The sequence below is a fragment of the Desmodus rotundus genome, unplaced genomic scaffold (genome assembly GCF_022682495.2).
Source record: "Desmodus rotundus isolate HL8 unplaced genomic scaffold, HLdesRot8A.1 manual_scaffold_281, whole genome shotgun sequence".
NCBI classification, from domain to species: Eukaryota; Metazoa; Chordata; class Mammalia; order Chiroptera; family Phyllostomidae; genus Desmodus; species Desmodus rotundus.
In genome coordinates this window covers 7,522-21,208 of record NW_026527348.1, presented here as the reverse complement: position 1 = coordinate 21,208, position 13,687 = coordinate 7,522, and the positions used below count along the sequence as shown (strand labels likewise).

Sequence of the window (13,687 nt, the reverse complement as noted above, 5' to 3'; positions counted from 1 at the left end):
TGCTTGGGATGTTATTTATTCGTCACATGTTCTTCCAGCCAAACCTGGGTGCCTGCAATGTACCAGGAATTTCCAGTCTCAGATCTTTGCTCCAAGGACTGAAATGTGTCTGTCTTTTCCACCGCCCACCGCAACCCCTGAACTCTGTTCCTATATAGAAGGGTTCTACACCTAGATTCTTGGTGGGCACGATCTCCCTCCCTCAAGCACCACTATGCTTTTCCCTCCCCTCCTCCTACCCCCACAGGCAGGCATGTCCTAAACTCTAAGGGACCCCACAAGGCTTGCAACCAGGGGAGCACTGGGCAGCAGCAGCTCATTCCAGGCTTACCCCCTGACTGACCCCAAGGAGCCCTTTACTATGACTCCCCAGTGAGCTGACAGCAGCCGCACCTAGTCTCCTGTTGCTTCTTCTGTCTTAGGCCCTTCCTTGCTTCACCGTCCGCAGTGAACTTTAATAACCCTGCTCTCAAAATAGAAGAGTCTCAGTGGGAAGCCGAGACCATGTCCCCCCATGAAAGAGGGAACCCACACCCCCAACATTCATGCATCTGGACACAGCATGAGGCTCCACCAGTCAGCTGACAATGTTCCAGACTCTGCCTTGGGATGTGCTGACGCAGAGAGGCTGGGACTGAGCAGAGTGCACATGGCCAGGGTGGGGGAGTGGCAGCCAGTGTCCGGGGGCTGGAGAGCAGAGACAGCAGTCTGACTGCTGGGGCCCAGGGTTCCACCTCAGGGGAGTGGGTGGGGTGAGCGGTGACGTCTGTGCCCGGCAGCGGGGCAGCAGTGCCTGTGTGGGACCCAACCCAGGCTGGACTCTGGATTGCTCCTGGCTGTGTGGCCTCTAGTGTGTTTTGCAGCTTTCCCCAAAATAGCATTAGAACCCAGTATACTGCTTTATAGCTAAATTAGAAAAACTAGGATTCCATTGTTGCTCTAAGAAATACACCTAAGGAACTGTGTCACTCAGGGATGGGGAGGGCCCTGCCCCTCCTCTGCTGGAACAGGGAAGTGTGGGGAGGGGACGTGGTGGATGGGGTCAGCCAGCCTCCCACCTCCTCACAGGATGCTGATAGGAACGCAGACATTCAGATGCCAGTTGCAGAAAGAGAAGTGAGATGTCCCTGAAGTCACAAACAGGGGTTGGCGGGTGTACGTGTGTGAGGAACCTTCCATCACTCATTCCTTGGCAAGGCAGATGTCTCACTCTGAAGAAAATAAACGTGAACAAATTCAGGTCAGTGGCTGAGGTGGGGACATTTTCAAATCTACCTCATGCTCAAAATGTCCGAGAATCCCCATTACCCAGTCCCATCCCCTCTGCCCCAACCCTCCCTACATCAGGGTCTCACCTTTACAAGTTGTGAGAGACACATCCGAGCCCTGGTCACTGTCACTGCCTGGGGTGGCACAAAACAGGACATGGTCAGAGACCCCAGGACGGGAGACCAAAGGACTAACTCTGGGGTGTGAGGTCCCCCATGGTCTCCCATCTGCACTGACACAGGGTCCCAGGGGTCCCCCCTCCATACTCACTGGCAGCCTGAGTGTAGCTCCTTCCTTTTTCTCCTGGGGGAAGAAAACATCCTGTGAGACATCAGGGAGGAGGCAGGGCCATCAGGTCCTAAAGGAAGCCCTAGTGCTGGGCCCCAGGGAAGTTTCCAGAACTGTGGCTACAGACCCACCCAGGGCAGGATGGGAAACCTGAGGGAAGTGCATGTGCAGGAACGGGACCAACCTCCCTCCTGCAGGTCTGTCCTCGGCAGGGACCCTCCCCTCGCACCTGTGGCTGTGGGAGCCAGGTCCCCAGCACCTGGACCATCAGGGTGACAAGTCTGTCCCTTACTTCACACGGGCACCGTTCTAAACAGTCAGTGTAGCAAACAGGGCCCCAGACTGGCAAGCACGTGATGAACATGATGCTTCCCTCTGATGACGCAGGACACATGTCTCCTGGGTTTGAAACCCCAGGTGGGACAAGAAATCAGATCCCAACCACCCCTACCTGAGCGCCTCCTCGCCCACATCACAGCTGCAGCCACTGCTCCCAGCAGGGCCAGGCCACCCACCACGCCCACGATGATGATGATGGTCTGAGAAGGCGGCTCTGCAAAGGTTCATGAAGGTGAGGACCCCACCCCCCAGATCCCACCCGACCCCCCTGAAGTCCCCAGAGGCCCCTCCTCACCCCACTGCAGCCTCAGGGGCTGGGGCCACCCCGCGTGCACCACGTGGCACGTGTATCTCTGCTCCTCTCCCAGTGGCACCACCACCTCCGCCCAGGTCTGGAAGACCCCATTCCCGGAAGGCCTGGTCTCCACGAGCTGCGTGTCCTGGGGCTGGTCCTCCCCGTCCCGCTGCCAGATCAGGGCGATGTCCGCGGGGTAGAAGCCCTGCGCCCAGCACCTCAGGGTGGCCTCCTGCTCAGAGGTGGGGTGGCGGGTCACTCGTGCCTGAGGAGGGTCTGAGGAGAAGGGTGGGAGACTCGGGAACTGCGCACCTCCGTGGGGCTGTCCGGCGGCGCTCCAGGGGCCGTCCTGGGACTGGACGGGGCAGCAAGAGGGGGTGGAAAGCCCAGACCCGGCCTGGACAGAGGCACCTGGGATGATCGCCTAGTCTGTCGAAAAGCCTAGATCCAGAGGGATGCTGCCCAGGTGATGGCCGCTCTGGGAGGAGAAGAGCATTTCTGGTCCAGACTATAGGGGCGGCCCTGTGGCTGCGGAGCGCCGGGTCGGACCCAGACTCGCGGGTGCGGGGCGGGAGCGGGCCTGAGACAGGAAGTCCCTCCGAGCTGAGGCCGCCTAGGTCACTGGAAGCCGCTGACCCCCAAATGTCACCGAGGGAAGGCGGGGTCGCTCCAGTACCGGATAGGAAAGTCAGGGCGGACTCCGTTTCCTAGCGCGGCGGGGAGGGGTGAGGGTTCTGACACTGGTCCGGTGTGCTGTTCCCCCCTCCCCGGTCAGAGCCCAACCCAACCCCGGGGCGGGGCCGGGGAGGGGGAGCGGCCCCGGTACCTGCGAGCTGCAGCGTCTCCTTCCCCTGTTCCAGGTACAGCAGGAGCCCCTCCCTGCACCGGCCCCGCGCGTAGGCCCCGAATTGCTCCGCCCAACCGGCCTCCTCCCACTTGCGCTGAGTTTTCTGAGCCGCCGTGTCGGCCGCGGTCCAGGAGCGCTGGTCCTCGTTCAGGGAGATGTAGCCGGCGCCGTCGTAGCCGTACTGCTCGTACCCGCGGAGGAGGGTCCCGTTCGGCCAGACGTCGCAGCCGGACATCCTCTGGACAGTGTGAGACCCTGACCCCGCCCCGCGGTCAGCCCCGTCCACCGACATCGCCCCGCCCTGACAAGAACGCTGGGCTCAACTCGAAATCGAAAATGAAATCGGGTCGCATTCCCGTGGACATTCGGGGCGATGCCGCCCGCCCGCGGGGATGTGGGTCGTGTCCGCCTGTCCCCGCGCGCTCACCGTGCTCGCTCTGGTTGTAGTAGCTGCGCAGGGTGTTCAGGCTCAATCGGTAATTTTGTGCGGTTTCCTTCATGAGCTGCGTGCTCCGGTTCCAATACTGCGGATACACCTCCTCCACCCACGGCCCCTCCATCCACGGCACCCGCGGCTCCATCCTCGGGTTCGCGGCGTCGCTGTCGAACCGCACGAACTCCGTGCCGTCCACGTAGCCCACGGAGATGAACCGGGCCTCCCCGCCGGGCCGGGACACGGCGGTGTCGAAATACCTCAGAGAGTGCGGACCTGCGGGCGGGGAGCGGTGAGACCAGCTCCACTCCGCCCCGCGCGGGGCCGGGTCCGCGGTCGAGGTCACAGGACCGGGGAGGGACACGGGGACGGAAACGGGGTCCGGGGTCCAGGCTGTGGGGACGCGCCCTCCCTGCGGTCTCGCGCCCCCGCCGGTGCGCGCTCCTCCCCGCAGAGGCCGCTCCCTCCGGACGCCGTGCTCACCCGCCCCGGCCCCAGTTGGCGGCAGGGCCGCCGAGAGCAGCAACAGGAGGCTCGGGTACCGCATCACGCGACCCCGAGGGCTTAGCGAAGAAGCTGCGCTCCGGCGGGTCCGCGGAGACCTTATAGCCGCGAGCGGCGGAGGCGCTGATTGGCTTTTCTGGACACCGGCCACCAATGAGAGAGGCCAGTGGGGCCGCGTCACCTGTATCCTGGAAGTAAGCCCCGGCGCAGGTTGTGCAGCGCAGAAGCGAAACCCGGGAGGCCGGGACTCCCCAGCGCGGAGCTTCCCCGCCCAGACTCCACCCTCCGGCCGAGACCCCGAGCGCCGGGCCCGGGCGCCCGGGACTTTGCCCCGATCCTCCTCCTCCTGCTCTGAGAGCTCGTGGTCGCACCGCGTCCCCGAGGCCTGGCCCCGAGTTTGTCCGGGGAGACCCGGGAGCGACCCCCAGGCTGGGCCCAGCCCCCTTTCCTCCGCTCTGTCCCCGGAGTCTCTCTCCCTGGAATAGACTATGCCTCCCACCCCTGACCTCCCCCGTGCGGACTCTTCTAGAAGGAAGCTCACCCCCGGGGGACTGGGTGCTGGACGGGAGCTGCCCTGGGAATGGGGGGGGCGGGGGGGGGGCAAGGGCTGTCCCGTTGGTCTCGGAGGAGCTGTGCCTGGAAACCCCGACCGAGATTCTCAGAGTCCAGTCTCCTCGTTGTCCGTGAGCTGCGGGTGGACACGGTCTTGGAACTTCTGCCCAGCAGGAAGCTAATAATGTGGGAAAGAAGGGATTTGGGCCCCTCCGTTCAGAAATGTGTTTGAACGGCCCTGCAGTCGGCCCCACAAAGCCCCTAAATGCCACTTCCTACCCCGTGCGAGTGTGTGTGTGTGTGTCTGTGTGTGTGTGCGCGGCTCGGGATTGTCGCTGTAAAATGACCTCCACCCGCAGCCCTCGGTGGGTCCCTGTGAGCCCGCGTGCTGAGTGCGGAGAACCGGGGAAGCGGTTTGCTGCTGTGCGTTTGGACCAGAGCAGGCCCGGCCTCAGAGCTGCAAGGGCTCCGTGCGACCCCCCCCTACCCCCCCACCCCCCGCGACAGGGAGAAGGAAGGGAGGCTGGGCGTGTCCTGGACTCGGGCAGAGAGAGGGAAGTTCAGAGAGGGCGTCGGGGAGCCTGGAGCCCGTCAGCCTTCAGAGCAGCAGCAGCCCTGCCTCAGTTTCCCTGCTGTTGCCGGTCTCGGACAGGAAGAAGCCCTTGACGGCCAGGGCCCAGAGTAGACGGTGGCCGAGGCACACTGGAGACCACCCCAGCAGGGAGTTCCACTGCCTTGGGCGGAAGGTCAGGGTGTCATTCTTGTGCCTACACGTGATGAAATAGGGGAGGAAGAACGACAGGAGAGGAAAAGGGACGACCTCCTGTGCCAACACCTTTCAGCAGAGGAGAAAGGCTGAGGCCTCGACACCAGCCCGGGCACTGGCTCTGACTGGGAGCTTCCTTTTCACCTGTGTCCCAGCACGGACAGGACACGTCATAGCCCAGAATCCAGGGGCTGCTGAGAACAAAAGAGGAATAGAGGAACGTACCTCATGCAAGAAACGCCATATAGGAAAGGCCCGCAGCTGACATCATAATCAACGGAGAAAATCTACAGCTTTTCTTCCAAGATCTGGTACAAGGCAAGGAGGTCCACCCTCACTGACTGTGTTCCACATAGTTCTGGGAGTCGTAGCCAGAGCAATCAGGCAAGAGAAAGAAATAAAAGGCATCCAAGTCAGAAAGAAAGAAGTAAATTTATCTTCGCTTGCAGATGACCTGCTCATATATGTAGAAAACTTCCAAGAATCAACAAATAACTGTTACAACTAATAAATGAATGCAGTTAAGTTGAAGGAGACAAAATCAACATACAGTAATCAGTGGTGTTTCTATACACTAACAATGAACTAGCTGGAAAGGAGATTATTACAACACAATCTCATTCACAAAAACACTAACATAGGGATAAACTTAGCCAAAGAGACGAAAAATGGTACTCTGAAAATTATAAAACGCCGATGAAGGAAATCGGGGCAGGTGGAGATACACGAAGAGACATCCATGTCCAGGGGGTGGAAGCATCTTGTCAGATGTGCACACCACCCGAAGTGATCCACAGGTTCAATGCAACCCTTGTCACAACCCCAACGGCATTCATCATGGAAATAGAAAAACAATCTTAATCACAATAAAAAAAACACAAAAAACCCTGAATAACCAAAGCAACCTTGAATAATAAGAAGAAACTTGTGGCATAACACTTCCTGGATTCAGAATATATTATAAAGCTACGGTAATCAAAACAGTATGGTACTGGCATTAAAATCAGATATATGGATTAAGGGAATACCATAGAGATCCCAGAAAAAATTCCATGCATTTGGGGTCATTTGTGGTCATTTAGCTTTCAACAAAAGTTTCAAAAAGCAATGGGGATAAAATGGTCTCTTCTATGAGTGTCGTGGGGGAAACTGGCTATCTACATGCAGAAGAGTGAAATGACTTCCTTATCTCACAGCATATACAAAAGTCAACTGAAATGGATTCTAAACTTAAACATAAGATCTGAAAATGTTAATTCCTTAAAGAAAACATAGGGAAAAGCTCCTTAACATTGGTTTTAGATTTTTTTTTTTTTGGCTGTCACTCCCAGTGTATAGGCAACAAAAGCAAAAATAAACAAGTTGGATTGTATCACACTAAAAAGCTCTTCAAAACAAAAGGGACAGGCATCAGACCTAAAAAAAAAAAAGGCAACATATGGAATGGGAAAAAGTATTTTCAAAACATATGATAAGGTTTTAACATCCCAAAAATATAAAGCACTCATCCAATTCAATAGCAAAACTACAAGCGTCTGGAGGAAAAATTGGGCAAAGGACCTGTACAGACATTTCTCCAAAGAAAACACACAGATGGCCGACTGGTATATGAAAAGGTTCTCAGTCAAAACCACAATGATCCCTGGCTGCTGTGGCTCAGTGGAGTGAACGCTGGCCTGTGATTCAAAGGGTCACTAGTTCCATTCCCAGTCCTGGCACATGCCTGGTTGCGGACCAGGTCCTCAGTAGGGTGTGCATGAGAGGCAACCACACATTGATGTTTCTCTCCCTCTCTTTCTACTTCCCTTTGCCTCTCTCTAAAAATAAATAAATAAAATATTTTTAAAAAACACAATGGGGAGAGATCCCTTCACACCTGTCAGATTGGCCATTATCAAATGACAAAAGATAAGTGTTGATGAGAATGTGGAGATAAGGGAATCCTTGTACATTATTAGTGGGAATGGAAGTTGGTGCAGCCACAAAAAAACCCCACCATGCAAGTTCATCAAAAAATTGAACATAGCACTACCTTATGACCCAGGAATCCGCTCTGAGTCCACACCCATAGGAAGTGATCTGGACTTTGCAGAGACACCCACACCTCCGGGTTCTCTGCGGCATTATTCACTATGGCCGAGACATGAAAACGACCTCAATGTCCGTCCATGGACAAGTGAATAAAAATGTGATAAACACACAAATGGAATAATATCCGGCTTTAAATAGAAGGACATTCTCCTGTTTGTGACAATGTGGATGAACCCGGAGCACATTATGCTCAGTGAAATAAGTCAGCACAGAAAGACAACACCTGCATGACCTCATGTCTGTAGAATCTAAGATAGAGAATTCACAGGAACAGAGAGTGGAACGGCATTTATTAGGGGCTGGGGGCGGGTGGCACAGGGTACAGAGTGTCAGTCACACAGGATGAGTAAGGTCTGGCCCTCTGTGTACAGCACGGTGACTGTAGCCAAAACGATCCTGAGGTCTGTTAAGAGGGTGGGTCTTCAGGGCTCCCACCGCACACGAACACACAGGAAGAAAACGGTTACTGTGGAGGCGGCGTACACGTGAGTTACTTAACTGTGGGCATCATTGCGCAGTATGTGCGTGGTAAATTAAACATCAAGTTCATTACCTTACATGTAATGCAGTCTGGCAGCTGATTGCTGCTGGAGAAGACGGTGTCACAGCGAGGACCTGCGGCTCTGCAGCTTCCTGGTGAGGCCCTCCACAGTGTCCATTCCAATTTCCGGTCTTGGGCATTTCTCTCACCTTAGCAACTTGCCTAAACTCCTGTCACTCTAATTCCTACCCAACGTGTCCACTTTCCCAGAAAAAGAGGACAGAAAAGCTGCACCTCCCTCAGCCTCTCTGTCTCCCACCCTTCATGCTTGCCCTTGTCTCTGTGATAGGGTCCTGTCTTCTCCACCCTCCATGGGCTCCCTCGGGTTGGTGCACCAGGTGTCCAGGCACCAGCTGACAGGAGGAAGCCTTGCAGTCCTCTCGGTTCTGCACACACCTCCCCTCTCTCCTCCCCCTTGTACTGCGACGTCCTGCAGAACAGCACAATCCACCCCAGCACTGCTGTGTTCTAGCCACGGGGAACCCAGGAGAACAAAATGGGGTCTCAGCCCCCAAGGTTCTCCTGACCCCACCCCACTCCCATGCCCATCTCCACCCCCACCCTACTTCACAGCCAGTGGTGGTGTGGCTCCTGAGGGACCTGCTGCAGCCAACCTGCTCTCCCCAAGGCCTCCCTGATTTCCAAACCACATTTCAACCTGTCTTTACTTCCCCTTCCTAAGTCTGCCCACTGTCTTAGGTCACTCTCTCAGCCTCAGCTCCTCTGCCACTTCTCTGCCCAGATGCTCCTAAGACCCTCTCTTTACTTCCTGGAACCTTCTGTGAGCCAACGTCAATCACAGTTGTTCACACTCCTAGGAGTCAGTCCTTTGCTCTCTTCTCACTGGATGTCCTTCCCTGGATGATCTCATCTAGTCCAGAACCTTCTCCTCAGCCCCAGAGCTTCACTGTGCCTGCGCATCAGATGGCGCACGGGGGTCCCTGCAGTGTCTGAAAGCCAACTGCCCCCTCGTTCTCCCCCGTGTGTCTTCTCCTCAGCACCTGCTGCAGAGGCTCCACCAGCAGCCCGGTCTGCCCCAGCACACACCTGGAAGTTGCCCATCTCCACTTTTCCGCACCGCCACATCCAGCCGGGCGCCAGCAGCACCTATGAGCTCCCTAGGGTCTCAGCTCACTGCGTTCTCAGCCCCGCTCTGTGTCCGTGCAGCTGGACTTCTAAACACTGTGTCTTCTAACAGTGACTTAGGGGACCATGGGCAGGTCATAGAAACCTTCTAGGTCCCATGTTCCCCCCTGTGAACAGAGAGGATTTAACTGAAGTCGTTTCTAGCAGTGAATAAAAGAAAGACCCGTCAACGAGGGAAAGAGTTAGAGAGTAAATGAACACACACATACACACAGACATGAAGAGATACAATGTGACTCAATGCCATGGGGTGGCCCAGTGACCTTTGGAGAGGCGCAGTGGGTCGTACTGAGGGGCATGGAGTCTTCCCAGGGAGGGGTCCTTCTCATGAGGTCTCAGGGAGGAGCAGAATCTCACTTGGGAGAGGTCTGAGCAGAGGCCCAGCGGGGAGGAAGGAGTTGGGGAAATGGAGGGTGTGGTTCTCTCTGACTCGCTTCCTGCCCCAGTCATCCTGGGGGCAGTCGGGGCTCCAATATCACCTCCCCCAGGAAGCTCTCTTATATTTCTTTTACTTTTCCACTGTTAGGTGTCTGTCTTCCGTGCCAGTGTTGCATCTTGACTGTGCCTCCATTTCGTTGTGCTGCATTGCTAGACATGTGGGCATAAGTGTCTGAAAGCTTCCTTAAGGCTTAGTGTGGGAACGGCTTCCCAGCTCCCAAGTTCATGCATCTTCCCTCTTTCCAAGCACAGCTGTGGAGAGACCCGACTCACAAGGTGTGGAATGTACCCTCATCATGAAAGTCATCACAGACCCCAGAGACTATGCTATGGGGTGGACGCCGTGTTCCTAGAGGCAAATGATGAAATTTTCAATGAATATGGCAGCCTCCACATGCTGCTCTTGGCAGGGAGAGCCGCCGGCAGCGCTCGGGCGGGTGTGTGTCTCCAGAGGGAACAGTGACCTAGCACATTGCTGTTCGCCTTGGTCTGAGTCCCCGGAGGCCCGCTCTGTTCTCGGTCACGTCTGGGAACCAGGGTGGTGAGAGCGTTTTGCGTGTTTCATCCTCTTCACGTTAACTTTAAGAGAAATACCTACTGTCTTCTTCTTTTTCTTCCTGAGTGTCTAACATGGTGTTTAGTACATGTATGTGCATCAGTAAGTGAGTGAACCAACACATAACATGAACTACGTGCTTGGAACCTAAGAGGAAACTCCAAGGTTTGTGAAATATGTATTTTAAGGAGCCATCTCTTATCTCATAAAAAGAATATCTCAAATCTGAACCCCAGAGCTAATGTGTCACACAACTGCTGACACGTCATTTAGTTACACGTGTGGTGGCTGCAAATGTGTTTAACTAGGCTGCTCACCTGTCTTTCAGCCCATCAAGGGAGAACTGGGAAAGGGTGAGCCAACCAGGAGAACTAAAGCCCCAGATGAAGCTGCCCTAAATATTGGGTGGCCTCCCTGAGGGTAGAAGAGAGGATGGAGGTGTCCCAGGTAGGGGGCGGGCACTGCAGGTCTGTAGTGTGTGGGTTCTTTATTTTGTGTGGGAAAAACTTCACAACACGAGTCCAGTGATTTTGAGGGTACCTTTAATAAGGCTGGAGACAGTGAAACTGAGGAAGGACTCACTTGCTCCACTCTAGCCCCACTTTCCAATGAACTCTCCTGTGGGACTGGGAGTTCCTACGATGGCCGCCCCCCGCAGTAGATTACAGGTAGGTTTGAGTCTTTAGTTTCCCAGTCAGCCAGCCCCGCCTTACCTGCGTGGTCTCCCGCCTTGCTGCGTGTCCTGTCTGCTTGGCTGCCATCTCCCGTCTCTGCCATTCATACCTTCCCTCTGGGGGAATTTTTCTTTGACTCTTTGGTTGTCAGAGTTCCATGCAGTTTGATTTCCTGGCAGTTCTGGTTGTTTATTGTTTTTAAGTTGGTTGTCATCCTTTTGTTTGTGTGAGGAAGTGAAGCATTTCTACCTATGCCTCCATGTTGGCCAGAACTCTTTTTTAACAATTTTTTAAAGATTTTATTTATTTCTTTTTAGAGAGAGGGGAAGGGAGGGAGAAAGAGAGGGAGAGAAACATCAGTGTGAGGTTGCCTCTCTTGTGGCCCCTACTGGGTATCTGATCCATAACCCAGGCGTGTGCCCTGGACTAGGAATCAAACTGGTGACCCCCTGGCTCGAAGGCCAGCACCCAATCCACTGAGCCACACCAGCCAGGGCTAAATAATTTAATTATTTTTGAACTGTACTTTTCCATTACCATTTCTCCTTTTTATACCCTCTTCCACTCCCACTCACTCCTTGCCCCCCAGTCACCACACTGTGGTTCGTGTCCGTGAGGTTTTTCTCTCTTTTTTTTTTTGGCTCTATCCCTCTACCCCTTACAAACACCCCCACGTCTGTCAGCCTGCTCTCTCCACATGTGAGTCTGTCTCTGGGCTGCTTGTTAGTTCAGTTTGCTCATTAGCTTCCACACATGAGTGAGACCATACGGTAGTTGTCTTTCTCTGACTGGCTTCGTCCCCTTAGCATAATGTTCTCCAGGTCTGTCCATGCCTGCGATTGCTTTTCAAAATCAGGTGCACTGAGATCTAATTTACCTACAGTAAAATCCACTCTTCTTAGCTGTGTAGTCCTGAGTTTCCACAAATCAACTTATTGCCTAATCACCCAAATAATCATGATGAAGGATATTTTACCCACATCCCCCCCAAAACCTTTCTTATGGGATAATTATCAATTTGCCCCTGGTTAATGTGGCACTAGTGTCATGAACACTTTTGACACCGAACTGGATTTAGGTCGTCTGTCTCAGTTCCGCTGTATTGGATCACCCTCGAGGTGGGAGAAGTCCCTGTGCGACACAGTGAATGCAACTTCTTGGGGAGCCAAGTGCCAGCAAACTGCTGGTGGGGGACAGACTGGGTCGGTGTTGACAAGTGTACAGCAGCCAGACAGATGTGTGTGTGCTAATGAAAGGCTGGTTTGGCAGCATCTTTTACTACGGAAATGCCACCAGGTACAGTGCTGGCCACATCTACCTATTTATTTTATAATTAGGTGAGTTAAATGTATGTGAAGTACTTAGAAAAGTCCCCAGCGCTTAGTAAGTTCTACCAGAGTTCTCTTGGTGGGACGGATTATCTGAAGTCCCTCCAGCCATTTTACCGTCATCACATTTTACATACTGTCCTAGAGACCTGGCACAGTTTCACATTAACACGTTTTTTATCTTGAAGTGAAGTCCCAGAGATTCAAAGTGCAAGCTTTTCCACTCCCCACAATTACAGCGGCAAATTCAAATAATGTCCCCAGGGCAGGTGACATCAGCACAGGAACTCTTTGGGTTTTCTGTAGCCTCCACATTGTCACAACCCGTCATCCAATATTCAAAATAGCCCCTTTCATTAGGTTAATTTTCATAATGGAAAGTGGCTTTCGATCCTGTGTCCCAGCTGTCCAAGAATTCTTCAGTGGCTCGTTGTCCAAGGTGCCTTGACGGCGGCTAGAGCGTCTGCAGGCAGCTCTGCCATTGAGGCAGATCTGGAGGCAGACCACGGGGGCTGTCTGTCGTCCTGTGACAGGCTCTGTCCCGATCTTGAGGGCTCAGGCTTCACACACAGAGGGTGAACCGGAGGAGGAGGCACATGGCTGTGGCCCCTCTCTGTGCGAACCGACGGACATGCCTCCTTCAGCTCTGTAAGCTCTCCGTCCTGCTGATTTCCTCGGGCCTGGTTCCCGGAACTTTTCAACCTCATGAGTTGAGGGCTGTAGCTTCTGTATCTGCTAGAATTGATGATGCTTCCTTAAACTCTTTTGTAACTTTATTAACTTGCTAGTAGTCCTCTTATGGTTTTAGGGTTCTGGTGGCCCCAAATCTAATGAGCCATGATCCGACAAGGCGGAGTATCTCCATGCTGCCTGGCTTTTTTCTTTCATTTCTCAGTTCTGCAGCAGTCTCTCCTGCGGATGGTTTCGCCCCCATGAAGAGCTCCCGAGAGAGCGTGTGCACGTCTCCAGGGAAAGACTGTAAGCTCTGCGCTGCCTGTCCACTCTGGCAGCCACTAGTCACACGTGGCTGTAACAACTTAAAATTAAATACTTTAAAATCCAATGAAAATTTCAGGTCCTTAGTCACACCAGCAAGTAAAGTGATCAAGACTCGTGGCCACTCCACTGGCCAGCTCAGTGAGGGGACGTTTCCACCCCACAGAGGGTCCCCCGGCAGCCCTCCCCCAGGTGCTCTCTGATGAGCCCACTCTCTGCAGACATCGGAGTCTCTGCTGATGCCGGCCCCTTCTTCCCAGGCCGATGACGTTGAAGGGTTGCCTGCTGTTGGTAGGCTTTGTTTGTAGTTAATTTAAAAAATATATAATTAGGGTTGGTTTGGCCGCAGAGCAGTGGTGAGCATATTTTCACGGCTGCTGTTAAAGGCACAGCTAAGCCTCAGAAATTTATTATTAAAATGACTTTTTACACTGTCACACTTGAAAGATCAATTTCCCAGTCCCAAATTCCTAGCCTGACACTGGTTTTCTCTCAGTTTTCAATGACGATGTGTCACTGCCCCCTGGTGGCCGTTCCTGACAAGGAGCCGTGACCCCATTCTAAGTGCAGTTCCTTTCTACAGGATCCAATTTTCTCCTGTGGCTGCTTTAAGATCATCATGTG

The 13,687-nt window shown here is 53.9% G+C and overlaps 1 protein-coding gene across 1 annotated transcript; it reads right to left on the bottom strand.

Annotated features, from left to right (window-relative positions):
- On the bottom strand, positions 1 to 10,842 carry LOC112302447 (patr class I histocompatibility antigen, B-2 alpha chain). The gene is made up of 9 exons (XM_071220467.1): positions 10,779 to 10,842; positions 3,955 to 4,632; positions 3,466 to 3,747; positions 3,018 to 3,293; positions 2,192 to 2,467; positions 2,009 to 2,110; positions 1,540 to 1,572; positions 1,356 to 1,403; positions 1 to 1,211 (listed from the first exon to the last, which is right to left on the bottom strand). The coding sequence occupies exons 1-9, from the start codon at positions 10,840 to 10,842 to the stop codon at positions 1,207 to 1,209; spliced, it is 1,764 nt and encodes a 587-aa protein (XP_071076568.1). The 3' UTR covers positions 1 to 1,206.
- Positions 10,843 to 13,687: the final 2,845 nt, after the last annotated feature.

Excerpts from the sequence above, each read along its gene's own strand:
- LOC112302447 (XM_071220467.1), bottom strand. The coding sequence starts at position 10,842 with ATGGCAGAGACGGGAGATGGCAGCCAAGCAGACAGGACACGCAGCAAG. Across the intron at positions 4,633-10,778 it reads CAAGGCGGGAGACCACGCAG|AATCTCGGTCGGGGTTTCCA; the intron begins GTAAGGCGGGGC and ends CTGGACTCTGAG. Across the intron at positions 2,111-2,191 it reads GCCCCTGAGGCTGCAGTGGG|AGCCGCCTTCTCAGACCATC; the intron begins GTGAGGAGGGGC and ends GAACCTTTGCAG.